Source organism: Eumetopias jubatus, unplaced genomic scaffold, assembly GCF_037043125.1.
Source record: "Eumetopias jubatus isolate StellerSeaLion01/CBP00866 unplaced genomic scaffold, mEumJub1_p1.0 scaffold_11, whole genome shotgun sequence".
Taxonomy (NCBI): Eukaryota; Metazoa; Chordata; class Mammalia; order Carnivora; family Otariidae; genus Eumetopias; species Eumetopias jubatus.
Genome location: NW_028274817.1, coordinates 88125908 through 88147884, shown reverse-complemented (window position 1 = coordinate 88147884; position 21977 = coordinate 88125908). Strand labels below are relative to the sequence as shown.

At 49.2% G+C, this 21977-nt stretch overlaps 1 protein-coding gene across 2 annotated transcripts in view; it reads right to left on the bottom strand.

Moving 5' to 3' along the window:
- Positions 1 to 434: 434 nt before the first annotated feature.
- Positions 435 to 21977, bottom strand: part of DIPK2B (divergent protein kinase domain 2B) — a 38851-nt gene continuing 17308 nt past the window's right edge. The window contains exons 3-6 of one of the 2 annotated variants that reach the window (XM_088029016.1): positions 7382 to 7390; positions 5108 to 5290; positions 1972 to 2260; positions 435 to 775 (exon numbers count right to left, since the gene is read on the bottom strand). In XM_088029016.1, coding sequence (XP_087885142.1) covers positions 435 to 775; positions 1972 to 2260; positions 5108 to 5290; positions 7382 to 7390 — 822 coding nt within the window. The remainder of the gene's footprint in view (positions 776 to 1971; positions 2261 to 5107; positions 5291 to 7381; positions 7391 to 21977) is intronic. The other variant, XM_028113520.2, reaches the window with a different exon arrangement.

Sequence of the window (21977 nt, the reverse complement as noted above, 5' to 3'; positions counted from 1 at the left end):
CCCTGCCTTCCCTCCATGTCAGCCTCCACCTCCACGCTCTGTCCCATGTGTCCTGCCTGCGCACGCTTCCGGAACACTCTCTGTAACCACCTGCCCATGTCCCTGGCCCTTCACATCCCTGTCTTCTTTCAGTAACTCAAGAGTCTGGTGGAGAACAGAGGACACTGAAGCTCAGCGAGATCCAGTGAGTGTCTGCGGTCGGTCTTCTGCCGCCCAGCCCCGGGCTTCTCTGTGATGCTGTAGCCAGCAGGGGCAACCGTGCTGTGCGGCACGACTCCCCTCTGGTGTCAGAGTGTTCCTTCGTTCCCGGGAAATGAAGGTGCCTCTCTCCGAATGTCCCAGGACGGAGCTGCTTCTTTCAACCTTGCAGCGACCAGCCTGGGCAAGGGAGGGCCAGGGACGTTGTCCCCGGAGGCCGGCAAGGCTCCAGCCGCTCAGAACTTATCATTATACTTGCAGTCTGGGTAGCGGTAGGCGAATCTGGGGTCACAGGTTCTCAGGGGTCTCAAGATGTCCTTCAGCCGGCTGGCGGCCCCGAGCACTTCGGGGTCGGGGTGGGCGCCCTCCCCACACTGGGCAAGTGCCGTGTCTATCTCCTCCTGCACCGGGGAGGGGAACTTCCCCTGGAGGAGTCGAGGTAGCAGCTGCCGACACACGAGCACCAGGCTCTGCTTCTCCGGGATGGTGTAGCAGGAGGGCAGCTCGGCCTGGCAGCCCGAAAGCAGGCAGCTGAAGATGTCTTTACTCTCTCCTGCCCCGGCAGCTGCCGGGCTGCCTAGAAGAGAGATGCACAATATTACACACCCTACGACCTGCGCTCCTTGCAGGGGAGTGGAGCGGGGGGCGGGGCGCCACTAATTAGAATTGCTGGATGAATGTTCAGTGTCCTAGCATCTCCTGTCACCAGGAGATTTAGAGCTTGGGGACACAGTGGTCCCTGCTGAGGACAACACGGGAGGGACTCTCTGTGCTATGGCGGGAGGAGGCCACGGCATGGAAAATGCGCTGATCCCCGCCAGAGGTTGGGCTTCTAATTGTAGGGCTCACCCCCACACCGTGATTCTCCCGTTATTATTGTGGAAGGAGTGAATGCAGGAAATGCCTAGGACCGACCCGTCTCATCCGCCCGGGTGAAGTACAACGTTGGGAGAAAGAGCAGGTGATGCAGAATGTGCATGCAGGGGGGCCAGTGGGACTGCCCAGCGCAGTGGTTTCCGTCGCCCCAATATTCTGCCAACAGCCTCGTTTCTTCTGACTCGATTCTTCTTAAGAAAGGCAACTCAGGAAATGAGTCAGTGCGGTTTCACTGGTAGTCTTCAGAGGCCTTCTCATATCAGCAAAATCAGAGATCAGAGAAGAAAAGAATCCGTCCTGTGCCTGGGCTCAGAAAATGTGGTCACCGCTCGGGACTGGGATGTTCAAAGAGTTCTAGAACGCTGGCTGAGCCTGTGCGGGCAGGGAGAAACCCGATTCTCTCATATACCACATTCGATGCCATGCTCTTTTGTTTGGAAAGTTTAGAAAAAGCAAAGGTGCCCAGATGGATGGCACCGTGGACCAGGGCATCAGCCAGATAGGGACGTTTCAGATAAAGGCTGGAAACATCAGAGAGAGAGAGGCTCCGAGGGGGCGGATCCGGAGGTGGGGCGTGTGTGAAGGCGGGCAGGGCAGGCGCCCCGTGCCACACAGACGGCCTGGGACACCGGCAGCGCCCTGAGGGTGTAGGCGGGGCCGCGTGGCAGAAGGCCGCCATGGACAAGGTCAAGTCCGGTTCCCCTTCGAGAGGGAGTTGGAGCCCAGACTCAAAAGGGGAAGAGGGACATTTTACGAACTGGGACTGCTCTTACGGTGACACACGGAGACCGGAATGGCCCGGGGTGCGCCCCCCCTCCACCCCAGTCACCCCCTCCCTGGCCCCTGTCACCCTGACTTCCCCTCTACCAGCTGTTCAGCCAGGCCCATGCTGGGTACCTTCCTGCTTGTCGATGACGCCCAACGCGCTGGCATCCCGGATGAACAGATGCCCATTGTTAAAGATGCCAAACGTGCCCGCGTCGACGTGGGTGAAGTAGAAGAAGTAGTTCAGGTCATTGCTCCTCAGGGACTCGAGGACACCGAGGAGCTGGTAGGCCAGGTCGGCCGCCTGGTCCGGGGCCGCGCCGTAGAAGTCCCGCAGCGGGCTGGTGCTGGTGCTGACCGCCAGTCGGCCGCAGGAGCCCAGGTACTTGGGCAGCGGCCAGCCCTCGGCGCCCGGGAAGATCTGCCGAGCAGGAAGGAGGAGGCATTCGAGGATGAGAGACAACAACTCGCCCCTGCCTCTCGCCAGGAGCCCTCAGAGGGATGAGCCTCACCAGGCCCCCTCCGTCTCCGGACGCCTCGGCCACGTGTCCCTCAGCCTATTCTGACCTCTTGGACCAGGGACCCCCCCCCCAGCTTTCGTTCCATGGTCGATGGATGAAGGCATTCAGAAAAGGCAGTCCCTATGTCCATGCAGCGGTTGCATTTCAACAGGTTCCCCAAGCGAGAGCCGATTTTCCGTGGGCTTCCAGATTCAGGGGACTGTGTTTATTTTAAAGAGCTGAAGAGTCGAAAAAAATGTGACTCGTTTTTGGGATTTCATGGGCAGCCCTGCCTAGGAAGAGGCCATGGGGTGAAACAAGAGGGTCAAATTCAGGCCGATGTAAAGGAAAATATTTTCAAAAATAACAGTGCAGGCACAGGTTCTGGGAAAGAGCAAAAATCATGACAGTGGCCCTTGGTGGCTTGAGTTTTGGGAACCATGGCGCTGGCTCTGGGTGAATCTGCCTGACAGGGGTAACTACCTACTCACAGATGCTGCACCTGCTCCCACCCCCCGACTGACTGGAACCTTCTGACTGCCTAACACTGGTCTCCGGAAGCACACAGCCCTGGTGGGTCTCCTGGGTGTCCTGGTAAGAGCACCACACTCGTGGATTTCTGAGATGAAAAAGGAAGGAAGGAATCCTGGCTGCTCTTTTCTTGACTATTTATTGAAGCAGCTGTGTCTGGAATGGTGTTTCTTTGAACGAGGGAGAAATGACAGAAACTATAAATAACCACTTTTTTTTTCTTCTTTTCTTTCTTTAAAAAAAAAAAAGAAATTATCCCCCTCTCGGACAATTTTCTGGGTTCTTCTGTCCATTTTAACCCACCCAGCGGTTGTGAAGAACCTTTTCTTGCTTCCCCTGCCCACCCGGGACCTCTCCCACTAAGTGCTGTGGAGGGAGGTCCCCCCCCCCCCCCCGGCGAGGTCTAACTGCGCAGCCGCGGGGTCATCTCGGGGTTGGACAAGGGTGACAAGATCCAGGCTCTTCCCGGGTGGGGCCCAGGGTGGATGGAGGGACCTAGCCCAGGCCTCTCAGGAGTCCGCTGCCACCACTGAGGTTAGGATGCTGGGAAAAGCAGACCCCTGAGAGGGACAGCCAGCAGTTCCTTCTTCTCCAGGATTTAAAATGCCAATGTTACTAGGCAGGCTTTAACGAATGGACCTTGCAGTCAGACAGCTCTGGGTTTGGGTCGCATTGCTGACATTAGCTAAGTGACTGTGGTCAAGTCACCTCACATCTCTGAGCACCCCCTACCTCATCTGGAAAAGGGGACAATAATAATATTTCGGTGGGGTTGTGGAGTCATGATGTAAAACATTCGACACAAAACCCGGTACACAGTAGGTGCTTAATAAGTAAGAGCACCTCATTGATTATATATCAATATATATTAATTATTCATATATTAATAAATATGCATTAGACAGGAAGTTATATATTAATAATTATATATCACATTATATTATGATTATTAATATATTATATTGTCCATTATTATAATATATAATCATATATAATTATATAAACTATATATAATATATTAATAATCATATAGATTATTAACCATATAGATTATTAATATATTAATATAATTAATATATTAATTATATTATTAATATAATATAATATAATATTATATTATATTAATTGATAATATTAATATATTATCATATGTTACATATAACAATTATGTAATATATTATCATATGTAACATATGATAATATATTACATAATTGTTATATATTATATAGTCTATATTATAATATTATATATTATATAATTATATTAATCATATATAATCTATATGATCATTATGGAATATGCATCATATATTATATATATTATAACCTATATGATTATTATATATCATTTTATATATCATATAATATATTACATATTGTGTTACATATAATTATTATATATTAGTTATATATTATGTAATTATATATAACAGATAATATCTAATAATTAAACATCATATAATTAGATGTATCATAAATAACAAATGGGAAATAATTATATATAAATATATTTATATCAGTTACTATAGACTAAAATGTGTAATATAACAATATAACAATGATTACTGATTATGTATCATTAATAATTATATACAATTATATTTAAAATCAAATTGAAAGGATGAAATTAATAATTAGGTAGAATTGTGTGATACGAAACATTGTTTTTGTTGCGGCGTCTTCCTCCTCTACTTGCACCTTTCCTTCTCTCTTCTTTCCCCTCCGTCTCCTATCTCTCCTCCTTCCCTCATTCCTCCTCCTCCTCCTGCTCCTCCTCTCCCTCCTCTTTCTCCCCCCTCTCTCTAGCCCTCCTCCTTTTTCCGTTCCTTCTTCCCGCTTCCCAGTTTCCTTTGTGCCCACACCGTGAGCGTCCTGACCCTCGGGATTTGGGGAAGACCGGTGTGATCGGGCTCCACACGCTCTGCGGATGCTCGCTGACTTGCTAAGTGTCTGTCTCCACCTCTGGACTGGAAGCTGCAGGGAAATCGGGGCCACCACGACTGCCTCGTTGACCAGGGTCTCCCCGGGTTCTAGTGCACCCTCATTTACTTGACCATTCCCCTAGTGATGGGCATCTACCCTACTTCCATTTTTCTCTCCTTTCCAGGCATGGCTGCAGGGCACATCTCCCAGGGGTGGCCCCAAGGCTCTGGGTAAAGGGGAAGAGAGCTCAGCCCAGGGCTGGCCCCCTTGGAGCCCGACATGAAGCCCCTCCCTGGGCGGAGGTCACTGCATACCTGCAGGAGGATGGGATGAGCATTGACAGCCAGGGTGTAGAGCAGACGCAGCTTGTCTCGGTCTGTGAAGTGGTCCATGAAGATGCTGCCGGCATCGGCCACCTCAGCATAGCGCCGGACCACACGGTCCAGGAGTCGCTGCGACGGGCAGCGCAGGAAGGGGCTGGGCAGGCCCTGCAGGGGGTGGGTGGGAGAGACCCCAGGAGGGGAGGGAAGAGGTGCTGAGCTTTCATGGGGAGCCATCAGGATGGGACACAAGCAGGCTCTGCTGGTGGGGGAGACACCAGGGTTGGGGGACAAGACGGACCCTGTCGGGGAGAGACCCCAGGTCAGGAAGGGGGCGTCTGAGCACTATTGGAGGGTGGAGTGTAAGGGGCTGTGCAGGCGCGGGCTGGGGGGCCTGGGGAGAGACCCCGAGGGCCAAGGAGAACGGACTGAGCCATCCTAGAGGCAGGGCAGGTGGGCACTGGGCAGGTGGCGCACCCCAGCGTGCACTCAACACGTTGGAGCACTTGCATCTCCACCACCATCGCACCCCCACTCCGCCTCTCCACAGAGAGCCAGTCTCAGGCTGGATGAATCAGATCAGCCCTCTGCCAATGACCTTTAGATTCCTTCGACCATTTCATGACAATGTCACCACAGTTGTGGCACTAACACACCTGAGCGTCTTCCCATGTGCGACTTTGTTCTTTTTTTTTTTTTTTTTGTGGTGGTAGAGGTCATACTTGCGTCATTCCAGATTTTTTTTTTAAAGATTTTATTTACCCACCTGAGAGGGAGAGAGAGAGCGAGAGAGAGAGCATGACCAGTGGGAAGAAGGGCAGAGGGAGAGGGAGAAGCAGATTCTCCGCTGAGCAGGGAGCCCGACCTGGGGCTCGATCCCAGGACCCTGAGATCATGACCTGAGCCGAAGGCAGCCTCTCCACAGACTGAGCCACCCAAGTGCCCCTACTTTGTTCTTCTTGGGATAAAATTGGGAGGCATGGACCTCTGTTTATTTTCCACGACCTTCCACCCCACCCCTGTACCTTTCTTTTCACATTGAACAAGCACAACAAACCCAACCTATGAATAAAAGGAAAGAAACAGTTAAAAATAGGGGCCTGGGGGCCAGTTGGCCAGAATTCAGCTCCGGGGCCACACCAACCAGCTAGCTGTGTGACCTTGGACAAGTTCCTTACGCGTCTCTCTGTACTATGGGTTACAGTTTAAGGAGAGGGTGCCAGTAAGAGCACACTAAGAGATCATGAGGATCAAAAAAAAGCTAACAGGTGTAAAATACTAGAACAGTGCCTGACCAGCAGGAAGCACTCAATAAATGCTATCTGCTCTTATTAAATGAAAAAAGTTTAAACTCGGGGCGCCTGGGTGGCTCAGTCAGTTAAGCGTCTGCCTTCGGCTCAGGTCATGATCGCTGGGTCCTGGGATTGAGCCCCACATCGGGCTCCCTGCTCCGCGGGAAGCCTGCTTCTCCCTCTCCCACTCCCCCTGCTTGTGTTCCCTCTTCGCTGTGTGTCTCTCTGTCAAATAAATAAATAAATCTTAAAAAAAGTTTAAATCATCGAACATTATATCAAAAACTAATGATGTACTTTGGCTAATTGAATTAAAAAAAAAAGTTTAAACTCTCAGCACAAAGAATAGCGGTGATAGCCAATGATAAGCAGTGATAGCAAGAGTCCGGCTTTGCCGGTAACAGGATTTTCAAGTTCTAAGAGCCTGGCTTCCAAGATGAAAGATCGAGGGCAGAAAGTGTGCCCCCAGGTGTCTGTAGATGGTGTTTGCAGGCTGCCTGCCTAGCGGAGGTGCTGACCGAGTGAGCCGTGGGGGTAGGTGGCAAGAGGCAGTCTCCAGAACCCCGGACACCCGGGCACGGAGCAGGGCCAGCAGCCTGGAGCCCTCCCTCTCCCCAGCCAGAACCCAGGAGGGTTGGAAGCACCACTGGGAGCCGGGAGAGGTCTTGAGAGTCTTGGACGTTGATGAGGGCATGGACAGGCTCACAGGGTAGGATGCTCAGCCATCCCTGTCTGCTTGGGACTGAGGGTTTCCTGGAACGTGGAGCTTTCAGAGCTAAAACTGGGAACCTGAGACGGTTGCTCGCTCACTCTACCACAGGGTCCCAGCTGGACTGTGGCTTCTGCTCCCAGACAAGGACTGGCAGAAGCCAGCGTGGATGCTTGTTGAACTACCATGATCCGGGTACCCAGTGAACCCCTGGGCTCCCCAGGGACGGAGGGGGCTGGTCCAAATCCTGAAGTGACTGGGCATGATGAAATGTGACTGGGGTTACCCGACAGTGTTTAGATGCCACTTCCTATGCCCAGGGCGGTGAGAACACAGGAGTTGAGCTCAGGGAGAGAAAATTAAAGAACATTCCATGTTGGCACCTCTGAGTCTGTGAGTGTCCAATTCATGTGCACTCCAGCCTTCGGAAACGTGTATAGATGGGAGGAGAGGGTACAAACCCACCACGTGCCAGGCAGTGGGCTGCTGATTTCCCATGTGATTGCTCATTTAATCCTCCCAGGCACCCAGGAGGCAGGTGCCGTTATGAGGCTCCTTTTGCAACCGAGGAATTGGAAATCTGCCGAGTGTAGGTAAGGGGCTGATTCAGGATTTGAACCTAGTATGGACTGCATGTTTGTTCCCCTGCCCCTCTTCCACACCTCCCCCCCGCCCCCGACCGCAATTCATATATTGAAACCCTAATCCCCAGTGTGATGGCATCAAGAGGTGGGACCTTTGGGAATTAACTAGGCCAGGAGGGCAGAGCCCTCATGATGGGATTAGTGCCCTTTTAAGAGGAGCCGTGAGAGCACCATGTGAGGATACAATGAGAAGGCAGTTGTCTGCAAACCCGGGAGAGAGCTTCTCCTGGGAGCCAACTGGCTGGCACCTTGATCTTGAACTTCCCAGCCTCCAGAAGTGTGAGAAATAGTCTTCTGTTCTATAACCCACCTAGTCTATGGTACTCTGTTATAGTAGCCCGAGCTAAGATAGGACCCAGTCTGTTCGACTCCAATGTCCATGCAGTTTCCCCTGTAATAGGACCTGCACCCGCCCCCTGGCCCCATAAGCTACCCAGGTGGAGACCAGAGAAGATGATTTGAAGCTAGGAGAACATCTCTTTGCTTTTCTTTTTTCTTTTTAAAGATTTTATTTATTTATTTGATATAGGGAGAGAGCGAGAGACAGCACAAGCAGGGGGAGCAGCAGAGGGAGAGGGACTCCCCTCTGGCAGGGAGCCCCATGTGGGCTTGATCGGAGGACCCCGGGTTCATGAGCCAAGCTGAAGGCAGACGCTTAGCCGACTGAGCCACCCAGGCACCCCCATCTCTTTGCTTCTGATAGTCTTTCCAAGGCAGCCTGAAATTCCACCATTCCAGATAATCCCTGGGGACTGGGGGAGGTAAGTAATCTCTTCTCTCCTGTGAGAGCCAACTCTCAAGTGAAAAAACCTCTGGGAGAGGTAGGACACTAATTGGCTATAATGACAGCAATTATAATAGGTGATCATTATTGAGAGCTTACTATACGACAGGAATTGTTCTAAGCCCCTCACATGTAATGTATTCTTTCATTCATCCTTACAAGATCCTAGTGAGGGAGGTACTATTAATATCGATGAATTCAAACATTTTCTTGGACCTAGGAGTTCATTTTTTCCTTCTGATTCTAAAAGAAATGAAAACATGTCCATGGGCCCCTCCCAATCTTCTTGGAGGACAGTGATGTCCAGGCTGAGGCCTGAAGTGTGGGTAGAGTGAACCTGTAGAGAGGGTGGGAGAGGATTCTATGCAGAGGGAACACCTTGCATTAACCTTGAGATGAGAAAGAATATGCTGGACTGCAAGTAGGTTAGTATCCTTGAAGGTGAAGTATTGCTAGTAACAGTTGACAGAGAAGAAGCCCAGATAGCAGGAACATTGGAGTCATTTTAAGGAATTTTAATTTTATCCAGAAGGGGTGGGGAGCCACTGAAGGCCTTGAGCAGGGGAGGGATATACTCAGATATGCATTTTAGGGAAAAGATTCTGGGTGTAGCGTGAAGTGTGGATTCAGAGGAGTGTGTCCAAGACTGCTATTTATGGACTCCTGGATGTTAGTGAGGCATATGGCTGCCCAGAATAAAGATTACATTCTCAGCTTCTTTTGCAGCTAGGTGTGGTAGTGTGACTAGGTATTGGTCAATGAAATATAAGTAGAAATTTCTGGGAAGGATCTTTTAAGGGAGAGGGTGTATCCTTCTCCATCTTTTTTTTTTTTTTCCCCCCTGGCTGGAATGTGGAAGTGATGGCTGGTGCTTAGGCAGCCATATTGGATCAGGGCTTTGTAGAGGAGCAAAATGAAAGTAGCCCAGACCCCTGAGAATCACAGAGCCACTACATCAGCCCTGGATAGCTATGTATTAGTTTCTTTTATGTAAAAGAGAAGAATATTTTGATCTTGTTTAAGCCACTGTTATTTGGATTTTTTGTCATATGCAAATGAACCTAATCCTAAATATCACAGGAAGAAAGAGTGGAGGCGGGAAAGTCAGGAAGATGCAGGGCTCCAGGTGTGAGATGAAAGAATGAAAAGATTTGAAGATATTTGTTGGTGGTAGAATTTATAAGCCTTGGTGACTGGCTGGATGGGGGAGGAGGGGCAAGAAAGAGGGAGGTGTCAGAGGAAGTACCACCAGAGGTATCATTTGCTGAGGTGGTTTTATTTTTTAAAAACTTTTTTAAAGATTTTATTTATTTGAGAGAGAGAGCAAGCACCAGCAAGGTGGGGAGGGGGTGGAAGGGCAGAGGGAGAGGGAGAAGCAGACTCCCTGCTGAGCAGGAAGCCCGACTCAGGGTTTGATCCCAGGACCCCGGGATCATGACCTGAGCCGAAGGCAGACGCTTAACCGACGGAGCCACCCACGCGCCCCATAAGGTGGTTTTAAAACATGTTCACAAACTCTTTGACACTCCTCCCATCAAGGGGTGAAGTCTAATTCCCCTACCTGGAATCTGGACTGGCCTTGGTGACTCAAGTCTAGTGACTGGCACACTTATAGGAGTGATGCTACATGACTTCTGAGCCTCGGCCATGAAAGGTGACTCAGCTTCTCCTTGGCTCTCTCCTGTGTCCAGCCACCATGCTGTAAGGAAGCCCAGGCCACACGGAGAGAAAACAAGATCCCCAGCCTTCACCCCAGCGGAGTGCCTAGCTGACAGCCAGCCCCAACTTGCCAGCCACGTGACTGAGCTATCTTGGAAATGTCTCTTGTGCTGCATTGAGCCACGTCAGCGGATGCCACGTGGAGCTTGGTGAGCCTTCCGCTCTAAGCCCTGCCCAAATTGCATATTTATGAGCAAAACTGATGATTGTTGTTGTTTTAAGCCACCAAGTTTTGAAGTGGTTTGTTACACAGCAATGAGTAACTGATATATTTGCAGAGAAGGTTCTGGGCCACCTCTTGAACTATAGCCAGAAAAGCTTGAAAACTGTCTTGTACTCCAACTCCCTTTACAGGGGCAGCAGCTGCTGCTCAGGGTCCCCCTCAGAGAGCGGGGCTCCATCTGGTTCTGTTTAGTGTGTGCTGGCCATGTGCAAGCCCACAATTATATTGACTAATGGCAAACAGAATTGGGAAATTAAACATTTTTCAATAAAATCAAGACTCATTCCAAAGCAAAATACAGCCTTTTTGGGGATGCCCCACTGCTCTGGAGTTTCCAAATCACTCCTCCCTTCCACATACATGGGCCACAAGGCTAAATCAGCACCTTCCAATGAGAGGCAAAAGGACAACCAAACCCTGGTCCTCTGTTGCCCTTCCCCTCCCATGCCTGGATTCCTCATCCTTCTCTTTCTGGTCTGGTGCCATCCCTTAGGGAACCAGCCAGCCCGTCAAAGTCTTCACAGTGTGGGGCTAGTGACTGGGCTTTTGCTCTGCTCTACGGTCACCTAACAGGGGCCTTCTGTGCAGTGGGGTACAGAGAGCGATAGTCACACTTCTCCCCCACAATCCCTAACGTCTACATCAGTCAATAAAATTTATTGGGTATGTCCCTGTGATGGTGTTTCATGAGTTAACTTGGCTAAGCTGTGGTGCCCAGTTATTCCATCAAACACAAATCCAGGGGTTGCCGTGACAATATTATGTAGACGTGGTTAACATCTACAGTCAGTTGACTTAAAGGAAGGGAGCTCGTCCTCGATAAAGTGGGTGGGCCTGATCCAACCAGTTGAAGGGCCTTAAGAGCAAAATGAAGGTTTCCCTGAGGAAGAAATTCTGCCTGTGGATTGTAGCATCTGTTCCTGCCCAGGGGACTCGACTTACTGGCATGCCCTGTGGATCTGGGACTTGCCAGCCCCCATAATGGCATCAGCCAATTCCTTGACATAAATCTGCTTATATGTATGTATATATATACACACACATATAAAATATTATGTTATATATAATTATAGATTATACAAAATATTTATATTATATTAGTTAATAAATCACATCACATTAATATTAATAAGTTATTAATATTGTGTTTAATATATTAATATAATATATAAGATATGTTACACACAGATTATACACTGGTGCTAAAGGAAAAGCACTTGTTCATTGTGGAAATGACAGCAACCGAGATCAAAATCTAGGTTTGCTTTCACTTTTGAAGCTTCTAGTGAAATCGGACTATGCAAGATGTAACTTCCCTGATGAGTTGTTTGACCTTCGGTTGGCTTTTACCCACATTTTCGAGTGTGTTGGCTCAAAAAAACATCATCAACCACCAAGAGTGTCCTCATGTAAAGGGTTCTTACCAGAACAGAAGCATCAGGGGTAAATTGTCTAGACAAACGATTTCGTGACTCTGTTGGAGGTACTTAAGAAGTAAAAGAGCTATGCTTGTTATTCCTTTCTAGAAGCTAGAGATAAGAGAGTTCATCCATAGGTGGAGCGAAAAGGGGATACCCCGCCCCCCCAGCAGACCACAACTGAAAGTTGTATGGATCTCCAGGCACCATGCCAGAAGTGCCCCAGCTCCTTCTCAAGTTCTATCCCATGGGTGAGATCTGCCCAGCCTGAGGGTGCCCACCGGAAGTGAAAGATGGCAGCAGGGGGACCATGCCTCAGTTGGGGTTTGACCACCAACCATGAGAGAATGTCGTGCACCTGCTGCCCATTCCCACTGAATTCAGGACAACGGCATGGGGAGCTGCTTGCTGCAGAAGCCTCTGTAGTGATTGCTATCGGAAAACATGGTTGGAATGACAGGGGAAAGGAGAGTAACACTTGCTAGGAGTTTTAACTGGGGGCAACTGAGTGGCTCAGTCGGTTAGGCGTCTGCCTTCCGCTTAGGTCGTGATCCTGGAGTCCCAGGATCGAGCCCCACATAGGGTTCCCTGCTCAGCGGGGAGCCTGCTTCTTCCTCTGTACCTCACCTTGCTCGTGCTCTCTCTCTCTCAAATAAATAAATAAAATCTAAAAAAATAAATAAACAAAAATTAAAAAAAATAAAAATTTTAAGTGTCAGGCCCTATGGCAAGCCTTTTCATGGACATTATCTTGACATACACAGGGACTCTGAGCCTTTACTTCTCTCTTGGCCTGGTGACTATCCTAGAAATTTAGTGATTGCCTAAAAAAGGGCTTCAAAAATTTGTGGAAAATTGGGGCTCCTTGGTGGCTCAGTCAGTTAAGCATCTGCCTTCAGCTCAGGCTCAGGTCATGATCTCAGGATCCTGGGATCCAACCCCACGTTGGGCTCCCTGCTCAGTGGGGAGTCTGCTTCTCCCTCTCCCTCCGCCCTTGCCCCTCCCTGCTTGTGCTCTTTCTTTCTCAAATAAATAAATAAAATCTTTTTAAAAATTTGTGGAAAATGCAATGACATTAATTTTCATAGCCCATGCTGGCTAATGCAAATGGTAGACTGTACCATCACGCCATCTAGCAAAATGCTCCCATTTTCCAGATAAGCCATACTAAGGTAAGAACTAGGAAAGGGAAGTGACTCGTTAAAGATCATGATGCTTATTGGTACCCAAGCCTGCTTTCATACCCAAATCTCAGTAGGGCATCAAAAATGACATTGGTGATTTCAGAGTAGGGTAGCATGTCCTAAACTTGACCAACAAGCAAAGGCTTCAGAGTGCTATAAAAATACAGAGCCCTAGGACCCATCTAGAAATTCTGAATAGATAGGTCCAGTGAGGACCTAGGGCTCTGCATTTCTGACAAGTGTCGTGGGTCGTTCTTGTTATCAGGTAGGTGGGAGTGTGGGATGAGGGGACCAACTGTGTTTCAGTGTTCCTATCTTGGGAGCTTTGGAAGAAGTTCCAAGGCAGAGTTCTTTCTTTATTTGGGATACAGATAAAAACGATCTCGCACTCTTATGGCAGAATGTGGACATCCGGTAGACAAGCACTTCCCTGTCACTCCTCAGTCAGTTGGGAACTTTGCCCAGAAGGTTTTGGCTGATAAAAGCCCAAAGAGCTACCCTTCAAAGGGGGCTGTGCGTGCTGTAATAAGGGTGCTCTGGAAGCTCAAACAACTTTCAAAACCCAACTGAATCAATCTCTCAGGAGGGAATCAGATGTTTGGAGGAGGGATGGGTTGCTGAGCCCTACAGTCCCATCTCTGACCTGCTCTGCTTTCCTCTTCCAGAGAACCAGGAGAGCCTGAGCTGGAGGAGGAACGGGAGTGCCAGGGTGCCAAGCTGCAGCTGGGAAGGCATCGCGTGTCCAAGGGCTGTATCCTGACTCAGACTTGCCATTAGCTTCAAGCTGTAACCCAGGGTGACAGGACCAGAAGGAGAATTGGACTCCTAGATGCCTCCATTTTTTAAAAAAAGATTTTGTTTATTTATTTGAGAGAGAGAGAGACAGAGAGAGAAAGACAGAGCACAAGCGGGAGGAACAGCAGGCAGAGGGAGAGGGAGAAGCAGATTCCCCACTTAGCAGGGAACCCGATGTGGGACTGGATCCCAGGACACCGGGATCATGACCTGAGCCAAAGGCAGACACTTAACCCACTGAGCCATCCAGGTGCCCCTAGATGCCTCTATTTTTATACTTCTTATGATGATGGGTCAGGAATGGGTGAAGATACTAGGATTGCCCCTTTGGTTATTTTGGCCAGGAAACAGTGCCAGAAGTCATGCTGCTGAGTTGTCCATTTTCACACAGCAGAAAGACTAGAGAAGTTGTTTAGATTCCGTACTACTGCCTGTCCCACTATGTCTCTGAGAACTGAGCGCCAAGCCAGTTTACAAGCCTCACAGAACACGCATGCAAAAGGCTTGGCATGGCGAGAGGTGCGTGTTTTGCATTCGGTAAATGGCACAAATCATTGTCACCCTCATTGTGCTCAGTATAAGCGTCATCACTGCCACGTTATAGATGCATCTTCTAAACAGCCATGGTACTCTCCAGGCCCTATGTCCCTGTCTAGCTGAAGCCTCCCCTTCCACGGCCGTATGCTTAGGCAAACAGGGTGAGGCCATCTTTGATGGGATTGGGGGTGCCTGGTGCGAATGGGGTATCAGTGAAGAGTTAAGCCAATTTTTCTGACTTCCTTTTGGAATTTAAATTTGGGATTCATCTGAGAAAGGGGGGAATGGGGCAGAGCTGTGGAAAGAAGCATGGGTGCCATGAGCCAGGGTGACTGGGAGCCCACGAGACACTGGCTGAAGTGTTAGATGCACGGCTGCTGGATGCGAGTTGCCTCAGGTCCCATGAGCTTCCAGACCCAGTTTTAGGCCAGGGATGGCCTTACCACAAACTCCTTTTCCAGAGAGTGGGTTCGCTGAATCTTTGCTCCTTGCCCCCAGGGAAGCCAAGCAGCCCACCAACCCACAGAAAGGTGGCCTCATTGAGGCACGAGGGAAGGACAATCGGTTTGGATTGGAATCGTGACCCGACTGAGACTCAGCTCCCTTCTCTGTAAGAGGAGCTTATGGCGCCTCTTATACCTCACAGGAATGGCAGGAGGACTCAGGAAGACGGTGTGTGCCTTATAGCCACCCTAGCCTCAAGCTCATTTCCCATATTAATCATCCCACCTGGGTCTGGACAACTTTGGGCTGTTTCCCAAAAGCAAATATGACTCGGAAGACAAAGATTTACCATGACTGAACATATCTGAACACTTGCTCCGATGGAAATAAATGTGTAGAAGAAGGAATATTAACTGCTATCGGGAAGAAAATCTAAGGCAAGAAGGATGGCTTTCCTTTTCAAAGATTGGAAGTCAGCAATCGGAGGTCATAAAGATGGCTAAAGGCACAGCTAGATTCAGGACTCTGACCTCTCTTTCCAAGGACATGGTCAACTGACCAGTGGAGAGCTTCACGTTGAAATGAGAATTAGTTTTCACTTCTCAGAATCTGTTCTTCTAAGGCTTTACACAACATAAAAATAAGGCAAACAGATATTATTTCATGTTCACAAGTTATGACACACATGCTAGACAGCAGATGTGCTAACTCAGGTCACTTTATGCCCTTTTTAAAAATTAATTAATTAATTTATTCCTCACCCCACCTTTTAAGATTTTATTTATTCGTGAGTGAGAGAGAGAGCACAAGGGAGGGGTGGGAGGGCAGAGGGAGAGGGAGAAGCAGACTCCCCGCCGAGCAGGGAGCCCGATGTGGGGCTCGATCCCAGGACCCTGAGATCACGACCTGAGCCGAAGGCACATGCTTCACCGACTGAGCCACCCAGGTGCCCCCATTTATTTCCCCTTTTAACCTTTTCCAGGGTCACCACCATCTTCCCCATCAATGGATTAAGCCACAGACAGTGCCCGCACTGTCTATACAGAATGGCTAACCGGGGCACTTTTTTCCATGCACTGGGAGGAAGGAGGCTTCCAAAGTTGGCCATCCATGCACGTTCATTGTCAGACATTCAAACGATATGGAACTGTACGGCGTGAAAGTGACTAAGAGCTCCTGTTACCGCCCCCAGAGGCTACCATCGTTATATGTGGGGATGTAGTGATACGAGGAAAAAAAAAAAAGATGGGAAGTCAGCTTTTCCAGCGAGAAGATTGCCCTGACCGGCTCAATTTGGAGGGCTGAGGGAAATCTCCAACAAATGAGTTTTTACTCTTAGTGAATTTACTGTTACCAAGCTCTCCTAGCACCCAGGGAGAAAAAGAGAAAGTTCGAGTGCTAATAAACCTCTAAGTTGACTTTATGGTTACACACCCGAACACCTTTTACATGATTTGGTTGTTAAATATGCTTGCGACTCAGGGTTTAGGTTAATTATGTATCAGAGTTAATCAGTGTGTCGTAATTAAAACAATGATGATTCACTGACTGTACCGGTTGTTCTGGGTAATGAAGCCGAAAGTTACAGAATGTTTCCTCAAGCTGCATTGTATTCAAAGCCAGGAAAACCTATTTGGTTTTCGTTATTATGAGAAAGAGCTCACAGTTCTTTCCTACTCCAGTAGGCGGAATCCCCGCCCCTCCCCCAACTTTTACTGAGATACTTTCTGATTGTTTTTCTCATCTGGAGCCCAGACACCACGTGAAGGTTCTTGGTTTGTTAACTTTTCATTCTGAAAGTGCTGGCCACCACAGCGACTATTTGAGAGAAACCGTTTGGATGATTCAAAAAGTTTAGACATGTAGGGGCGCCTGGGTGGTTCAAGTCAGTTAAGCGTCCAACTCTTGATCTCAGCTCAGGTCTTGATCTCAGGGGCGGGAGTTCAAGCCCCGTGCTGGGCTCCTTGCTGGGCATGGAATCTACTTTAAAAATAAATAAATAAAAAATAAAAAGTTTCGACATCTAAAAATGTCCTCATCATTCTCAGTCACGTCCCTTTACAGGCACGGTGCATCCTCAGCCACTGTCACTGGCACTGGAGAAGGGAGGGAACTTGGTACAGTAGCTGATGCCCTCATCATCCATGATACGGTGGATTTGTCATCGGCCCCTTCCCCCATTAGGAAGTTTCTCTCTGCTACTGTTTGCCTGGGCTTATCAATTCTTGTTCCTTACAGGTCAGTCACTGATGGCGAGTTGGGCTTGGAAGAGTAGAAGCAAAGACCGGAAATGAGCTGAGAGCAGGTGCAGAATTTGGAGTTTGCTTTGGATCCCCTCCGAGTGGATAACCTCCCCAGGAAGGTTGTGTCGACGTGAACGCAACATTCAATTAAAAAAACGAAATAGGTTTGGTGGCGCGGGGCAGGGCGCGGGCTGCAGAATGTTTCCCTGGCACAGGACGCCCCGGCTCTGACAGAGCTCTGGTCTCCATGTAAAACAGGGCCTCCGACATGGGTGACATCCCGTCCTTGGGCAGGGATTCTGTTGGTTTTCTCTCCCCCATAGTCCCAGGCCTCAAGGGCAGGACCTGGATGCCAGGCGTCCTCGCTTCCCCAGGAACCCTGGGCATCGTCTGGCTGGTAGTGGTTGCTGTGCCTCTTGGATGTGCCCTACCCTGCCCCCCTCCTGGCTACTTTCTTCACCAGTTGCTATTGTGTGTATATGGCCCTGCCTTACTTTTGCTACCCAGCCTCCCCGATTCCACTGTGGACCCTTGTCCATGCACCCTGCCTACTACTTTTTGACCCATTTGTGGAAAGATCCCCTGTCCTCAAGTCACTTGTCTTTTAGAAATGCCAGTTCTTGGTCCCTGCCCCAGACCTGCTGCATCAGAACCTCCGGAGTCGGGGCCCAGCGATGCCTGTGTTAACGAGCCCTCCAGAAGATTCTGATGCAGACTCAAGGTTGAGAACCGCTGTCCTATAGAATGAACGTCAACACTTGCTGCCTCCCAGTCCTGCTGTTGCAATGCCACCCACTGCTGTGGACGCACACCGTGATCAGGGACTTGACACTTAACTACTTTCCACATTCACACCTTATTCCGCATCTTTGCCCGGCACGCGTTTCTTTTATTCTCTGGAAGATCTGCCAGGGACATTTCCCCCAGCCCATCCTTCCCCTCCCAGGTCAGATCACACGTCCTCTAAGCAGCTTTCCTGACCTAACAAGCCTTCATTTTCTTCCTTCTCCTGGAGTCTGGTCCTCAGGCCCCATCGTTCCTCAGTTCTCACGTGCTCGTGGACAGAGATGTTGAACACCAACACTTCTGTAACCTCCTCAGCTCCCAGTCCGGGGCGGGCACCCAGGAGGTCCTTAGCAAGCACATCCTTGGTCACGGACAGATGGATGTGCCAGAGCGCACTTACTCGGGGCGTCTGCTCCAACCCCCAGCTCCTGGGAGACTGAGCCAGGCGGCCGGTGGTGGGTCTGGGAACAGTAATGTCCTGTCACGTTGGGGAGGAGCGGGGAACATGACCACACAGGGAGATCCAGTTTGCCGAGAAGGTGATGGAGCAGACAACCCAAAGAAAACAGAGATGAAAAACAATGTGGCCCCGGAGGCAGAGATGGGCTGAGTAGGCGCCTTGGAACGTCCTAGTTTCCATGAGGCCCCGATGGATGTATTTCTGGCACAACGAACCCCCCTTTTCACTTTAATTGTTCCGAGGCGGTCTCTGATCCCTGCAACTTCTGATCCCTGAATAAGTTACAAGCAATTGTTTCCTTTTAGAAGACATGCGTCATTTGTGGTGCTGTAGGTGACCACTGTCACTGAATTCCCCACAGCGTCCCTCATGGTATCTGTGGTGCAGAGGCTGTGGTCGGGTCTCCTCCTTTCCTTGCCTCCCTATGCTCCTTGCTGTCAAACCTTCAGCAGCCAGAGGCTCGCTCGGTGGCAGTCGTGGCTCCCTCTTCCATGGGGTAGCCCATATCTTGGATGACCCTGCCTATGGGAGTGGTGGCTAGTTTCGTCCTCCCATTGGAGTCTCTTCTTCTCTCTTCCTTCTCATCCTCCATCTTCCCCCACTCTGGGGCCCCAGGCTTTGCCACTGTGGAATTTGTGAGCTGCTCAACGATTTTCTACTGTGGCAGATGAAGTAATCTTTGTGGCAGGCAATTCAGCCGATAGTTGGGACGGACGGGGCAGCTGATGCAGACGAAAACACATTATTTCATGGTCTGTCATTTTGATTCAGGTATGCCAAGGCTGGTCATAATTCTCCACTGGGCCATTTCGTTTTATGGGCTGCTGGGTTCCCCACCCCCACCTTTCTTTTTAAATCAGAAGACAGGATGCCAAGTGCTTCTGACAACTCACTTGTGCATGCAAGCTTGCAGAAACTTCTGCAGGAGCTCAGTGGCTTCTGCTGTGCAAAGGTCCTGTGGTCCAGGAAGCTCAGACAGAACCCCGATTGTCAGGAAAATCTTCCAACTAGCCTTGTGCTTGCTTGGGGAGGGGCTGCCAGGCTTCTGCTTCTGTCGAGGTTGTACCACCCTTATCCCTCAGGGTTCAATCAGAGAAGCAGAAACACTAGGTTGTTTTCTCTTCTTTTTTAAAAAACAGGGATTTGACCTCACACAACTGACCTCACCCCAGCAAGGCGAGCCAGTAGAGGGGACACTGTGTGTGAGCTACAAAGTGGCCACGGTTTCCCTTCTGCCTTCCAAAACTCCCAGTGAAATCTTTCTGTAGCCCACTGGAAATGGAAACTAACAGGGAGGGGAATTCTGAGAAATTCGGGTCAGCCAGGCCAAGGTGACACGTTACAAAGCCACCCCAACATCTTGGTCTTTCTTTGTATGTCTCATGGCGACTTTTCTCTTCATTAATGATACCGGCGAGAGTATATGATACCATATTAAGTTACAGAGGAACGTGCAATATTCCATATATTGCATTTTCCATATATTTAAAGATTATTCTTATTATTTTTCAACTTATTCAACTTCTTCGACTTCTTTGTAATTAAGTTAATATGACTAGAAAAAAGACGAGAAGGAAGAACTCCAATGTGTTCACAGTGGTTGCCTCTGGGGGGTGGGTTCTAAGTGATTCCCCCCCACACTTCCTTATGGATTTTAAAATATATATACTTTAAATATTTTTATAATGAATATATGTTACCTTGATGATTAAAAATAAAATTTAGGGGTGCCTGGGTGGCTCAGTCGGTGAGGTGTCTGCCTTCGGCTCAGGTCATCATCCCGGGGTCCTGGGATCGAGTCCCGCATCAGGTTCCCTGTTCAGTGGGGAGTCTGTTTCTCCCTCTGCCTCTCCCTTCGCTCATGCACGGTCTCTCTCTCTCTCTTTCAAATAAATAAATAAAAATCTTAAAAAAATTAAAAAAAATAAAATTTAAAAATTGAACGGGAAAGGAAAGACCTGGTTTTGGGGGGTGAGGAGGGTGGTGGTGGCAGGTGGCTGGGCTGAGGATGTGTCTGGGAAAGCAGAGGTGGGGCCAAGGGATACAGGTGACAGGGCTCTCTGAAGCAGGCCAGAAGTGGTGCCTTGCCACCTTCCAGTGGGTGGGAAAGTGCTGAGGGTGCTGTGTAGAAGGACTTGGTTGGAAGAGTTCCCTGTGCAGGAGGTGTAGGCAGAGGGAAGGGGATCTGTCACGGGGACCTCCTGTGGGAAAATATGCTCAGGCAATCTGATGGCCTCCAGGGCTGCGAGCACGTGAGGTATTAAGTTTAAACAGATACTAAAAGGGGAGGCCATAGATGATTGGCCACTGGGCCAAGGGCAGGACTTCAGGGAGGACAGAGAGATGAGATGGACCCAAGAACAATGAGTGTTAAGAACAGGATGAGCCCCGTGACTGTTCACACATCACTGTAGCCATCTGGCCATATAAAAATCAGGTAGCTTCACATACAGAGTCCCTTAGACCCAGAACCCTAGGAAAGGACAGTCATTTTAGGCTGAAAAGAAGACACCAATCTCAAAATACTAGAAGGTAGCTATATCTGTTGGTTAATGCAAAAAAGTCACTTATGTTTTCAGAACTCCCTTCCCTGCCAAAAGCATACATGTTGTCCGCTGTCTTGTCCCCAGAACTGGAAAGTGCCACGTGTAAACGAGCACCTGCTGAATCTCAAGGACGGTGTGCAGAAGGTCTCCACCACATCCAGTGCCATTTTGGGGGCCCTAGATGCATGGTCACTCCAGACCACTGACCTTCCTGGAACCTCTTGGTAGGGAGGCACTGTGGACCCTAGGACAAACAGTGATGGAAGGGCAATTGGTCTTTCGGTGTCTCATGTTCCCTTTGAAGTACAGTCCTCAAAAGTGTTTGGCCCAACTTATCAAGGGACCCCCTGGAAGAACCACTCTTTATTCTCCTGAGCAAGAGGCTCCCCATCAACTTCTCCCTTGCTGCCCTGGGTCAAAATGCCTTAGCTGTCTCTTTTCCAAGATAACTGTGTTGAGATCAAGCCCTGGAGAATGTTAATGGATTACCAAGTCACCATCCCACCTCACTTGAATCCGTCAGACATTTCTGGTATCAAGAGTCCTATTCCAAGGAGTAGGAACCATGATACTGGGTCAAGCCAGTAAAGATGTTCTCCTGGGGAAAGTCAGGACTTTCGGAGACTCTGAAATCCCATGGCCTCTGGAGTTAGCCCAGGGAGTCAGCCCTGGTGGGGATTGAGAGTCTCCCGGAAGCCATGAACAGTGAGTGGTGAATGATGTCCCATCCATTCGCTCATTCTATCACTCCTTCATCTCCCAAACATTTGTGAGGTGTCTACTCCATGGCAGACATGGGTGAGGGAAGACATGGATGACTAAGAAGCAGTCCCTGCCCTCAAGCAGCACCCTGTCTGCTTTGGCAAAAGCCAAAAGAACGAAAACCAATGCCATGTATTCTATAGAAAGTGCCTTTCTGGTCTGCTGTGTGTTATTAAGTCGGATTCTCCTCCTACTCCCATGCTAAGTTTGGTTCCTTTTTTTAAAAAAATATTTTATTTATTTTTGTGTGTGTGAGAGAGAGAGAGAGAGAGAGAGTGAGCACATGAGCAGAGGGGAGGGACAGACGGAGAAGCAGAC